Raw genomic sequence first — 14,322 nt, 5'->3', positions numbered from 1 at the left:
TAAATCATAATCACGATTCTGTAAAATAGTAATAACACCTAATAATACGAAAAACTTGGTCCCTAATGCCATTAATTTTAAATATTAGGTTATATTTCATAAAACTAATAAATTTCATTTTTTCTAATCCAAATCGATACAGTACTTCCTGTATTTAAAATCAATTGTACAGTTAAATTCGGTGTTCATATATAAAAACGTTAAACATGTTTCTAGATGTACTATAAATATATACAAATAATGTTACAGTTGAGAAAGTTCTTAGCAATGTTTTTACTTTCTAACAAAATATTTACTTTGAGAGTCAAGTTTTGCAGTGTAAATCATAAGTAGTAAGTTATTTTTACAAATATGAATTTTTTTTGCATAATATAAAAATAAATGTTCAGCGAAATGTAGTAAGAGAATATTGGAAAATATCAAAAGTGTTAAACAGTATTTAAATCTGTAGGAGAGTGACCAGGTGCTTGGAGTTGTACTATTGTAACGTCTCTTGAAGGCTCAGTAATATTAAAAATACTATCTTATATGGGTGGACAAATTTTTTGAGTTTTTTTTTCGTTTTAATAGGCTTTATTATTATTTGTTTGTCACAATTTGTCCAATTAATATTTTATGTTGAACTCTCGTATTAGTATTAAGTATTCTTAGAATGCGTTCTTACATTGGTGAATGCTGCAAATTCATGGTCAAACATTCAAAATTAATGTCAATAGCTTCAATTATAAAATGTTTTGGGGATGTGACAGCAGTGTTCAGGTTACTGCTTGCAGATTCTAATTTTCAAGATTCATATGTAAGGTAAAAAACAACTTACTGAAAATGTTTGATTAGAAAACTTGGTGTGCTAACTGTTCACAATGTATTTACTAGATTCACTGGATATGTTATTTACTGGATTCACCAATTTAATCATCAGACTACCATTAAATACATTTTTGAATTAGGTAATAAAATGTTTAATTTGATGCCACAAAATGTAAAATGCTTAGATAATAAAAATCAAGGTACATTTGAAATCACTATCGATAGAATGAAGTGTGTATGATGTTGACAAATTTTTCACTTATTTAAGGAGACAAGCTATGTAAATGACCAATAATTGTAAAATATGACGATGTTTTTATGTAAATAAATGATTTGATTTTATGTAATACTCGATATTTAAGAGTAATAAGCAACAGGGCTTAGCAAAGGGATAGTATGGGAGAATGGAGATGGTTTGCATATGTTTTGAGATTATGCATGAGTATGCATGACTTGAGATATCATAAACAGACGAGTGGTAGATAATGTATGCAATGTACACCTACACAGAGTTTCTAGGCTAATCAGTTTGCATACTGATTAAAACAGGACTACCATAATATAAACTAAAACTATTATACCAACAAATAAACATCCTTATGAGTTTTTCCAGAAACCATTATAAAATACACGTAATTTGTTTTAAAAATTATGTTCAACGTTTCTTTTCTTAGACCAATAGTAAAATATACTTTTAAATCTGAGCAAACAGTCTAGGTGTAATATTAATCTTATTTGTAATTTGATAATATGATAATGTTGTGCATCTGTGTTTTCTGACAAAGGTGTTAGAATGGGTAGTAGAATCTACAAAATTACCTCCTAAGGGAATTTTTCAAGCGATGTTTGTTCTCACTATTAAAAAGATTTAAAAAAAGTATAAATACTTAACCTTTCCAATTATCTCTTTAAAAAGGCTAATTCAAAATCTGTTGTCCAGTACAATCACCGCAGATAAATGAAAGGTTATGCGTGTCTCAATAATCACTAGTTATTTCAAGCCACAATCCCTAGTGTATTGATTGAATTCCTACTTTAAAATAATATATAAAGCACATGCAAGTTAAGTATAAACATGACATAATTTATCCCTATAAAATAATCGATTACGGCAATAACATATATATTATTTATTATTTTATTTGCCAACGGATTTACACCAATTTTACAGTTTGATTGAGTTGTAAATTGCTCATTATGACTAGATAACCCATTATAATAACAATGAAAGGAATGTCAAATATAACAATAATAAGAGTAAAGTATACATGTGAAAAACTTGGACATAGAAAGAACTGAGTAACGATAAGCAAATGAGCCACAACAAACAAATCAAATCAAAACAAATCATGCACGTGAATTTTACTGCTACATAGCTATACAAAATAGCTTGTAAAAAAGCGCTATATGGATACCGTCAATTTCATCTTAGCAATAGATATTGGCAACCTTCGTGAAGATGAGATCCAGTATTCAGTGCCAAATGACAAAGTTTAAGTGTCTCAAATCCTGTTTTCATGGGTCACATGTGTCTAGAGTTTGGCAGTTCTTAGAATCTGGCTGATGCATTTAAATAAAAAAATATTTATAGGTAGCTATTCGATTTTTCTATGGTTCAAATTTAGACTTGTTCATGCTACATTTACTGATCACTTTATACAACTTTTTAGAATAACGATCTTTAAAAAATATATATATATATATACAAATGTATAAATACGTCTCTATGTGCTTGGATCAGTTTTTTTTATATTCCATTCTTAAGAAAGTTTATTTAACTATTTTCCAGGAACTTTCACAGGAAAACATAGAAAACAATGTCTTTGTTCGTTCTAATACTAAAACAGAAAACATTACTTAAATCTACCAATTCTCCAAATTTACTTAACACAATTTTTTTTCTAATCAACAAAACATTTATTAAAATCTTGAATTGAGTTTTGCATCTTATGCCAGGAACTCATTTACGCTACAGGATAGATTTGACAAGGCAAGGAAGTCGTTATTAGTTGAATTGGCAGCTGACTTAGCTAAAGTTTAAAACTTTATAAGACAGTCAACTTATAAGTTAGATGATATTACGTAAGTTTCAATCCAAACGAAGATATCGTATCGTAGTCAAGAATTATTGTTTGGCTAACTTTAACTCTCTACTTGCGCTTTGTTGGGTTGCACGAGGAATACACTTGATATAGCAATTATTTATTTGAGCAATATATATTAAATGCTACTTGATTGTTGAAAAAAATCAGTTAACCAAGTGTATAAGTTATAATAAAACTAATAAAACAATTATATAACATTACTAGCTGACCCGGCGAACTTCGTATCGCCTAAGTTATAGGTTTCCCCTAAGACAGACCGATGGAAAGAAAGTACCGTTACGTTTAATTTTCAAGATGATCTCGTTCGCATCGATCAATCACGTCCTGGTTGAAGTTCGTTCGCTACGCTCACTCACCTTTGGGTTGGAGCTCGTTCGCTACGCTCACTCACCTTTAGGTTGGAGCTCGTTCGCTGCGCTCACTTGCCTTCAGGTTAGCTCGTTCGCTACGCTAACTCGCCTCCAGGTTGAAGTTCGTTCGCTACGCTCACTCACCTTTGGGTTGGATCTCGTTCGCTACGCTCACTCACCTTTAGGTTGGAGCTCGTTCACTGCGCTCACTTGCCTTCAGGTTAGCTCGTTCGCTACGCTAACTCGCCTCTAGGTTGAAGTTCGTTCGCTACGCTCACTCACCTTTTGGTTGCAAATTAGCTGTTGTCATAAATGTAAAAGAAATAATAGTGCTGCACCCTGTTGGTAATCCTTGTAACTTTAATGCTATTGAACATCATAGAACAGAACCAACTTGTTTAATTGAAACAGCTGTTAAGATTCATTAATTCCATTTCTCATAAGGTTAACATGGGAAACTCCAGAGCCACTGGGGCGGAGCCCTGTTAAGAATTTCGAAACGGGAAATAGTTTACGTCCGATTCGCATACCTACAGAATTTACACACCAAATTTCATAACGATCGGTGAAGTCGTTCCGGAGGAGTTTGCAGACAAACACTGTGACACGAGAATTTTATATATTAGAAGATCTAACCCCTTAAAATATAAAATTCAAATGTGATATCTATTTTACCACAATTATTTAGTATAATTATTCCATAATTTGTTTTGAATAGGTTAGCAATAACAATTTATGTAATTACTATAAAGAATAAGAAATCCAAACAAATTCTTCATATATCAGTAACAATTAATTGAATAAGGTCAATTGTATGTAGCCTCATAATGTTGTAGTCATTGTATAGTTACACTCAAGTATTATAATGGAATTACACAAAGGGTTCAGAGTTATTGAATGTATCGCGTTGTTGTGGAATACTATTCGTACAGATAATGTATAACTGTGAATTTGCTATAACAATGTCACACAGGCTTAAAAAGGGTGGATGTCATCACATTGCACTATGCAATGCTTTACATTCCTACACCAATGAGTTGATTGTTAAATGTTTGTTTTCAACGCTTTCAGCACATTCCATTGTTTAAATGAACCAGAGGCATTTGATTGTTACTCGACAATGTGTATCAAAATATTGTTTTATCTGGTTTGGAGTTTAATTAATTTAGTCTTTCTTTTGTTGTTTGTGACATAAAGCGTATAATATTAAAATAAATACTGATATTAATTTGTTTAACTTTTAGTAATTGTAATCCCTTCACATATGTTATTAAAAATGATATAAATATATTTGAAATAGCTCATTAGGTGCTTACTTGTGTACAAGGCCAATGGAGTGACTTTTTTTTACAAATTTCAGATCATGCTATTTCTTACCTATAAATATGTAATTATGATAAATGTGAATTTCTAAACTATGATATCTATATACTACTAAATAATATTAATTATTTGTGACAGACGTATACAAAATAAGTTTACCAGAAACTAATTAATATAATATTTTAATCTATTTAAAAACACCAATCCTCAATCACCCTTGTTTCTTTTTTTATTTCTATAAAAAATAGATCTTCAATGTTGCGTTTTCATCCCGTTTGGAAGAAAACTATAGTTTTGCGATTGATTTAAAATTATGAAATTAAATGTAATTTAAAAATGAAAGTCAGTTAAGATTTTGTTCCTTATGTTATGTGATATTTCCCAGACCTTATTACAGGATATCTTAAATTAAAGTCGGGGTATGTATATTCTTTAGGAGCTGTGATCCTCAACAGGGAATGTGTGGGTCACTCATCTGCACGTACCTGCCATTTTGCTGTTCACTCAAATATGTTATTACAAAAATTGAGATGTCGTGGATATAGTCGACGTTGTCGAGGATACAGTCGACGTTGTCGAGGATACAGTCGACGTTGTCGAGGATACAGTCGACGTTGTCGAGGATACAGTCGACGTTGTCGAGGATACAGTCGACATGTCGAGGATACAGTCGACATTTCGAGGATACAGTCGACGTTGTCGAGGATACAGTCGACGTTCTCGAGGATACAGTCGACATGTCGAGGATACAGTCGACATTTCGAGGATACAGTCGACGTTGTCGAGGATACAGTCGACGTTCTCGAGGATACAGTCGACGTTTTCGAGGATACAGTCGACATGTCGAGGATACAGTCGACATGTCGAGGATACAGTCGACGTTGCCGAGTATACAGTCGACATGTCGAGGACACAGTCGACGTTGTCGAGTATACAGTTGACATGTCGAGGATACAGTCGACGTTGTCGAGGATACAGTCGACATTGTCGAGGATACAGTCAACGTTGTCGAGGATACAGTCGACATGTCGAGGATACATTCGACATGTCGAGGATACAGTCGACATGTCGAGGATACAGTCGACATGCCGAGTATACAGTCGACGTTGTCGAGTATACAGTCGACGTTGTCGAGTATACAGTCGACATGTCGAGGATACAGTCAACATGTCGAGGATACAGTCGACATGTCGAGGATACAGTCGACATGTCGAGGATACAGTCGACATGTCGAGTATACAGTCGACATGTCGAGGATACAGTCGACGTTGTCGAGTATACAGTCGACATTTCGAGGATACAGTCGACGTTGCCGAGTATACATTTGACATGTCGAGGATACAGTCGAAGTTGTCGAGTATACAGTCGACGTTGTCGAGGATACAGTCGACATGTCGAGGATACAGTCGACGTTGTCGAGTATACAGTAAACATGTCGAGGATACAGTCGACGTTGTCGAGTATACATTCAACGTTGTCGAGGATACAGTCGACATGTCGAGGATACAGTCGACGTTGTCGAGTATACAGTCGACAAGTCCAGGATACAGTCGACGTTGTCGAGTATACAGTCGACGTTGTCGAGTATACAGTCGACATGTCGAGGATACAGTCGACATGTCGAGGATACAGTCGACATGTCGAGGATACAGTCGACGTTGCCGAGTATACACTTGACATGTCGAGGATACAGTCGAAGTTGTCGAGTATACAGTCGACGTTGTCGAGGATACAGTCGACATGTCGAGGATACAGTCGACGTTGTCGAGTATACAGTCGACATGTCGAGGATACAGTCGACGTTGTCGAGGATACAGTCGACATGTCAAGGATACAGTCGACATTGTCGAGTATACAGTCGACATGTCGAGGATACAGTCGACATGTCGAGGATACAGTCGACATGTCAAGGATACAGTCGACGTTGTCGAGGATACAGTCGACATGTCGATTATACAGTCGACATGTCGAGGATACAGTCAACATGTCGAGGATACAGTCGACATGTCGAGGATACAGTCGACATGTCGAGAATACAGTCGACATGTCGAGAATACAGTCGACATGTCGAGGATACAGTCGACGTTGTCGAGTATACAGTCGACATTTCGAGGATACAGTCGACGTTGCCGAGTATACACTTGACATGTCGAGGATACAGTCGAAGTTGTCGAGTATACAGTCGACGTTGTCGAGGATACAGTCGACATGTCGAGGATACAGTCGACGTTGTCGAGTATACAGTCGACATGTCGAGGATACAGTCGACGTTGTCGAGTATACATTCAACGTTGTCAAGGATACAGTCGACATGTCGAGGATACAGTCGACGTTGTCGAGTATACAGTCGACATGTCCAGGATTCAGTCGACGTTGTCGAGTATACAGTCGACGTTGTCGAGTATACAGTCGACATGTCGAGGATACAGTCGACATGTCGAGGATACAGTCGACATGTCGAGGATACAGTCGACATGTCGAGGATACAGTCGACGTTGTCGAGTATACAGTCGACATGTCGAGGATACAGTCGACGTTGTCGAGTATACGTTCAACGTTGTCGAGGATACAGTCGACATGTCGAGGATACAGTCGACGTTGCCGAGTATACACTTGACATGTCGAGGATACAGTCGAAGTTGTCGAGTATACAGTCGACGTTGTCGAGGATACAGTCGACATGTCGAGGATACAGTCGACGTTTTCGAGTATACAGTCGACATGTCGAGAATACAGTCGACGTTGTCGAGTATACATTCAACGTTGTCGAGGATACAATCGACATGTCGTGGATACAGTCAAACGTTGTCGAGGATACAGTCGACGTTGTCGAGGATACAGTCGACGTTGTCGAGGATACAGTCGACATGTCGAGGATACAGTCGACATTGTCGAGTATACAGTCGACATGTCGAGGATACAGTCGACATGTCGATTATACAGTCGACATGTCGAGGATACAGTCAACATGTCGAGGATACAGTCGACATGTCGAGGATACAGTCAACATGTCGAGGATACAGTCGACATGTCGAGTATACAGTCGACATGTCGAGGATACAGTCGACGTTGTCGAGTATACAGTCGACATTTCGAGGATACAGTCGACGTTGCCGAGTATACACTTGACATGTCGAGGATACAGTCGAAGTTGTCGAGTATACAGTCGAAGTTGTCGAGTATACAGTCGACGTTGTCGAGGATACAGTCGACATGTCGAGGATACAGTCGACGTTGTCGAGTATACAGTCGACATGTCGAGGATACAGTCGACGTTGTCGAGTATACATTCAACGTTGTCGAGGATACAGTCGACATGTCGAGGATACAGTCGACATGTCGAGGATACAGTCGACATGTCGAGGATACAGTCGACATGTCGAGGATACAGTCGACGTTGTCGAGTATACAGTCGACATGTCGAGGATACAGTCGACGTTGTCGAGTATACAGTCGACATGTCGAGGATACAGTCGACGTTGTCGAGTATACATTCAACGTTGTCGAGGATACAGTCGACATGTCGAGGATACAGTCGACGTTGTCGAGTATACAGTCGACATGTCCAGGATACAGTCGACGTTTTCGAGTATACGGTCGACGTTGTCGAGTATACAGTCGACATGTCGAGGATACAGTCGACATGTCGAGGATACAGTCGACATGTCGAGGATACAGTCGACATGTCGAGGATACAGTCGACATGTCGAGGATACAGTCGACATGTCGAGTATACAGTCGACATGTCGAGGATACAGTCGACGTTGCCGAGTATACACTTGACATGTCGAGGATACAGTCGAAGTTGTCGAGTATACAGTCGACGTTGTCGAGTATACAGTCGACATGTCGAGAATACAGTCGACGTTGTCGAGTATACATTCAACGTTGTCGAGGATACAATCGACATGTCGAGGATACAGTCAAACGTTGTCGAGGATACAGTCGACATGTCGAGGATACAGTCGACGTTGTCGAGGATACAGTCGACGTTGTCGAGGATACAGTTGACATGTCGAGGATACAGTCGACGTTGTCGAGTAAACAGTCGACATGTCCAGGATACAGTCGATATGTCGAGAATACAGTCGACGTTGTCGAGGATACAGTCGACGTATAAAACCACATTTTTTAACTATCCAATGCAATAAATTTGAAATTGCAGAAACCTTTATCAGTCTTTTAAAAGTGCGGCCTGCGTTATTTAACATAGTGCTAGACTAGCGTGCTCGGTGGCCTGTGAACTACGAAACACTCCAAACTCTAAATTATTGATAGTGAGATGTTAGCCATTGCCGCGAGATGTTTTTTTACGTGGTGCATATTGTACTAGTTTTATACTTGAATCAACTATAATTCTTTTTAGATTGTCGAGGATACAATCGACATGTCGTGGATACAGTCAAACGTTGTCGAGGATACAGTCGACATGTCGAGGATACAGTCGACGTTGTCGAGGATACAGTCGACGTTGTCGAGGATACAGTCGACATGTCGAGAATAAAGTCGACGTTGTCGAGTAAACAGTCGACATGTCCAGGATACAGTCGACGTTTTCGAGTATACAGTCGACATGTCGAGGATACAGTCGACATATCGAGTATACAGTCAACGTTGTCGAGGATACAGTCGAAGTTGTCGAGTATACAGTCGACATGTCGTGGATACAGTCGACGTTGTCGAGGATACAGACGACAAATCGAGGATACAGTCGCAATGTCGAGGATACAGTCGACATGTCGAGTATACAGTCGACATGTCGAGGATACAGTCGACATGTCGAGGATACAGTCGACATGTCGAGTATACAGTCGACGTTGTCGAGGATACAGTCGACGTTGTCGAGGATACAGTCGACATGTCGAGGATACAGTCGACGTTGTCGAGGATACAGTCGACGTTGTCGAGGATACAGTCGACGTTGTCGAGGATACAGTCGACATGTCGAGTATACAGTCGACATGTCGAGTATACAGTCGACATGTCGAGGATACAGTCGACGTTGTCGAGGATACAGTCGACATGTCGAGGATACAGTTGACATGTCGAGTATACAGTCGACCTTTTCGAGTATACAGTCGACATGTCGAGGATACAGTCGACATGTCGAGTACACAGTCGACATGTCGAGTATACAGTCGACGTTGTCGAGGATACAGTCGACGTTTTCGAGGATACAGTCGATGTTGTCGAGGATACAGTCGACATGTCGAGGATACAGTCGACGTTGTCGAGTATACAGTCGACTTGTCGAGGATACAGTCGACGTTGTCGAGTATACAGTCGATATGTCGAGGATACAGTCGACGTTGTCGAGGATACAGTCGACGTATAAAACCACATTTTTAAACTATCCAATGCAATAAATTTGAAATTGCAGAAACCTTATCAGTCTTTTAAAAGTGCGGCCTGCGTTATTTAACATAGTGCTAGACTAGCGTGCTCGGTGGCCTGTGAACTACGAAACACTCCAAACTCTAAATTATTGATAGTGAGATGTTAGCCATTGCCGCGAGATGTTTTTTTACGTGGTGCATATTGTACTAGTTTTATACTTGAATCAACTATAATTCTTTTTAGATTAGACAATCTTTTCAGTGGTGAGGACTGATCCAAGTTTTGTGTAGCGTAGGGCTTCGTTTTGTACGTAGTAAAATTGAATGGAAGGACACTAGTAGTATAGCATTGTGGATTTTATTCATAAGTATGGCTTAAAATGGATTTATGAGTTTATTTGATCTGATGTGGTAATTTTAATTTTAATTTCTTGTACAATTAAATATTATAATAAGTACTACAATTATTTGTTTGAAGTTCATTGTTGGTGATGTCGAGTTAATGCTGTTCAATGGGTTATTGCGGACATTTTCCATCACGATTGTAAAAAACAATACACAACGTTTCGGGATCTGGAATCTGATCCCGTCCTCAGGTAAAAAAACTTAACTATCACATTACAACTAACAATACACAAACGCCCAACCTAAGTTGGAATTCAATAAACCTTTTGAACAAGTACTACAAACATTGTAAATACTATAATCTAAGTAATTAGTTTTTCATTAGTCCTACATTCCGAATGTTTGATATGAGTAATAAATTAAGGTTTTTGACGTTTTGTAATATTATTTTCCCCGTGTCATTCGTGCAACACTTACTCGAGATTTTTTTTTCAAAGTGATTCTATAACTCAATTAACTTAACAATAACTTTTATATAAATGATAAATATTCAAAAATATATCAATTATAAATATAATACTTCTATATTTTAAATGAAAAATATAGTGTATTACATAAAAAAAATACTACAGTATTAGTTATGTACAAGATGTCAGTAGTTGGATAAGACTTGTTCAGTATTACTATAAAAAATTACTCGATTTATAAATTGAGCCAAATAATATTTTTATTTTTATTTTTAATTAATACTTTTATTTAATGTTTAATAAAACTAGAAGACTATTGAACCTAGTGGTGTTCTTTTACTAACTATACAGTTACGAGTTTAGACATAACTCACCAAAAACAAATACGCTTTTTATTTATTGGTCCATTAATACCGTTTCCCTTGTTGAAACAAGACAGTATTAATTACGTTTTGTCCATAAAAAAGTTGAATAAATAATTATTTAACATAAAGCCTAGATATGTCAAGTGATGTGTCAATCGTTTTGTGTACCAGCTAACACAACGATACGTAAGTGATTTCAGTTAATTCAATATTCAATCAGGTGCTTGACAATGATGCTGGGGAATATTTAAATCAATATCAATTTATTAGTGCAAGTGGAGTGCGTTTTTACTCGTTTCAACAGCCCTTTAAACCATTACTAGTTGCTCTTTAACTAATTCTCTAATTAGTTTACCGTCAAATAAATGTAATTTGATGACATTTTGGTGAAAATATTCTTTTTTTATCAATAATACAATTTAAATTTATTAATCCGTGTCGAGTTTCAAGGCCTAATATGCAGTTACCAGCTGGATAGGAGTATAAAGTTTAGTAATCACAAATGTGTTAATAGAACAATGTTAATATAATAATAATATGTGATCACGGATACATATTACCCATCATGGTGACAAAATCGTGAACAAAACCCATGCGATCACGAAGGATATCACCATCGTTTTCCCTACCAGTGGAACATTTTAGACATCTGCCGCTATTGAGGCGATCTCGATTGAGCGCGATATCCTCCGACCATTGCGTCATCGTGAACACTTCCAGCGATAATGGCAAAATCGTGAACATCTACCGCACTCACGGAGACATCATCGTCGTCACTTGCGATGCGGTGAAATCGCTGGCGGTTGGAACAAACCCCGTAGCTGGAAAATTCCAAATTAAATATAGCCTCGACTTAAAGATTGAAAGTATAAGTTTTATTTTTGAAAGCCATGTTTTTAGGCGAGGTTTATTACTGTATTGATCAGCTTGTGGGCTTCACTCACCTTAATTTGTTAATCCAGGACTCGTCAAAATGTAACACAACGAAGACACACAACACACACATACACGCACATAAAAATCTTCCTTGGATTTACTCCGACGTTTCGTGGGACCAAGATAACGTCCCGTCTCCTCAGGGAATTAAAACTTTATTTTTCTCCCGTACACGAGCTGAACGCCTAACCACGACTACCAGATCAGCTGTTCCTGTAGAGGGGGGAGGGAAGGGGGGTTGGTGGACGTACTGGTTATTGTAGATTAGCCTTTGACATCCTTGGCCTTGTCTCTCAGCTGTTCTAGTTCTTAGTTCTAGTTCTAGTGTAAATAAACAGTTCTAACATAAACCGATGGTCGTGATAGAGGCTCATCTTCAATAGCCATAAATAGCGACTCTGCCATGTTCCGTTTCCTCCAATCCGGTTATTTGTATAGAATTTTGCTGGAATCCCATTTTACTGTATGATTTGTCTCTAATACATGTTCACAGATTCTCGAGCCATACCTATCTATATTTTTAACCTTTTTAATGTGTTCGTTAATCCTCACCGTCACTGGCCTTGACGTTTGCCCTACGTAGTTTCTACCACACGAACAAGGAATGTTATAGATAATATCTTTTGTGTTTTGCTGTTCATTTTCAGGTTTTAGTTTGGTGAGACGGCTACGAATTGTGTCTTTACTTTTGAAAACTGTACGAATTTTGTATTTTGAATTTATGCGCCTTAATTTTTCTGAGACATTTTTTACATAGGGTATACAAACAGTAGTAATGGGTTTTTCCTCAGTGGTGGGTTCCAATAATTCTCTGGAGTTTACTTTGTTTAGGGCCTTATTAAAAATAGATTGGGGATAGCCACAAATTATTAATTATTATTAATTAATATTAATTTATAAGAGTACAGTAATTCGTTTTTTTTTTTTAAAAAGACTTCTGATCTATAAATTAAGTAAAACCTGCAACCCAATTACTACGTGTTTTGGTTGTTTTTTGATATTGTGATCAACGAGTGAGTTGGTCAGTCAATCAGTGATTTGTGTTTTATTAGTATGGTTTAGATATTTTATGTAACCCAGGGAAATAAACAAATAATAATATACATCTCAAAGCAGACAACTTAATTTTTTTTAACTAACTGTAACTTTGTAAGTTCAGTAATTATTGGTATTGAATGTGTTTGTTTTCATTAAAATTTTAACTTCAAAGCATTGACTGTGCTAAGGGTTTGTTAATGCTCTAAAAAAACAACAAATGTTTCTCTGTAAGCAATGTCACCTACAATGTTTATAGGTTCGTAGGTTCGATAATATGAACAAACAAATGGAACATAGGTGGACAGTTACTTTCACAACAATAAAATCAACACAATTCATAAAATGTACTGTTATTTTCCGTTTCGATACTTTTGTAACAGTTTTTAATGAACAAAAAGGTGTTTGTGATTATCTTTTCAAGCAATTTTTAACTTAATAGTATTTTTTTTTTTTGTTATTGCCACCCTGCATTTGGTAGGTTTTTACGTTGTATACCAGTGGGTTAAAATAAAAAAAAATTAATTTGATAAATAAAGGTTTTATTTACAACGATTTTATCACAGTTCTTTTTACAAATATATTACAAGCTCTGTTTCATTAAAACTATTAAAACAGCAACAACACTTACCAAGTTATACATTTTACAAATTGTGTAGACTATTAATATACATAAACACAATCAAACATTGAACATATATAAAACAATTTACAAAATATATTCAGTTTCATTGCAGATACAAAATAATTGCTATGTACATAATGAGCTAAGAACAATATTCGTAGCACAAGAGAAATCGTGTTCTTGATTATCATGAACGGATTTAGATTTATAACATTTGTTAACAGGGATTTTTGTTGCAATCTATACTCGTATTATGAAAGTTTTAGATATAAAATACGATACCTGAAGTAAAGATTACTTTAAATTAGCTATAAAACAAATATAGTGATAATAACTTTTTCATGATAATATTGATATATTTGATTAAAAACAGCTTATTGTATTGATAAACGAGAACTTCTGTTGTTATACTTTTGTTTATCGCTATATGCTAAAGAATTTATAAACTGATTAAATACTTTACAGTTTAGTTAGGGGTTATGTGATTCTCCAATAAATAATTGTAATCAGATGAAAAAATCATGCCCTATTAGTTGTAGTTAACATTGATAAAAATTAAAAGACGCAAAGAAATTATTATAAAAGTTTAATTAACATTTCCTTATGATAAATAATGATTTTTTTCCTT

The 14,322-nt window shown here is 36.4% G+C and overlaps 1 protein-coding gene across 1 annotated transcript; it reads left to right on the top strand.

Annotated features, from left to right (window-relative positions):
- Window positions 1-5,240: 5,240 nt before the first annotated feature.
- Window positions 5,241-7,202, top strand: LOC128997519 (dynein heavy chain-like). Its single transcript, XM_054423159.1, has one exon. It carries the CDS (start codon window positions 5,241-5,243, stop codon window positions 7,200-7,202), a length of 1,962 nt encoding a protein of 653 aa, XP_054279134.1.
- Window positions 7,203-14,322: the final 7,120 nt, after the last annotated feature.

Source organism: Macrosteles quadrilineatus, unplaced genomic scaffold (genome assembly GCF_028750875.1).
Source record: "Macrosteles quadrilineatus isolate MER2022 unplaced genomic scaffold, UCM_ALF_1.0 Scaffold_6__1_contigs__length_79288215, whole genome shotgun sequence".
Classification (NCBI taxonomy): domain Eukaryota; kingdom Metazoa; phylum Arthropoda; class Insecta; order Hemiptera; family Cicadellidae; genus Macrosteles; species Macrosteles quadrilineatus.
The sequence above is the reverse complement of the archived record's forward strand: the minus strand, read 5'-3'. Positions and strand labels throughout refer to the sequence as shown.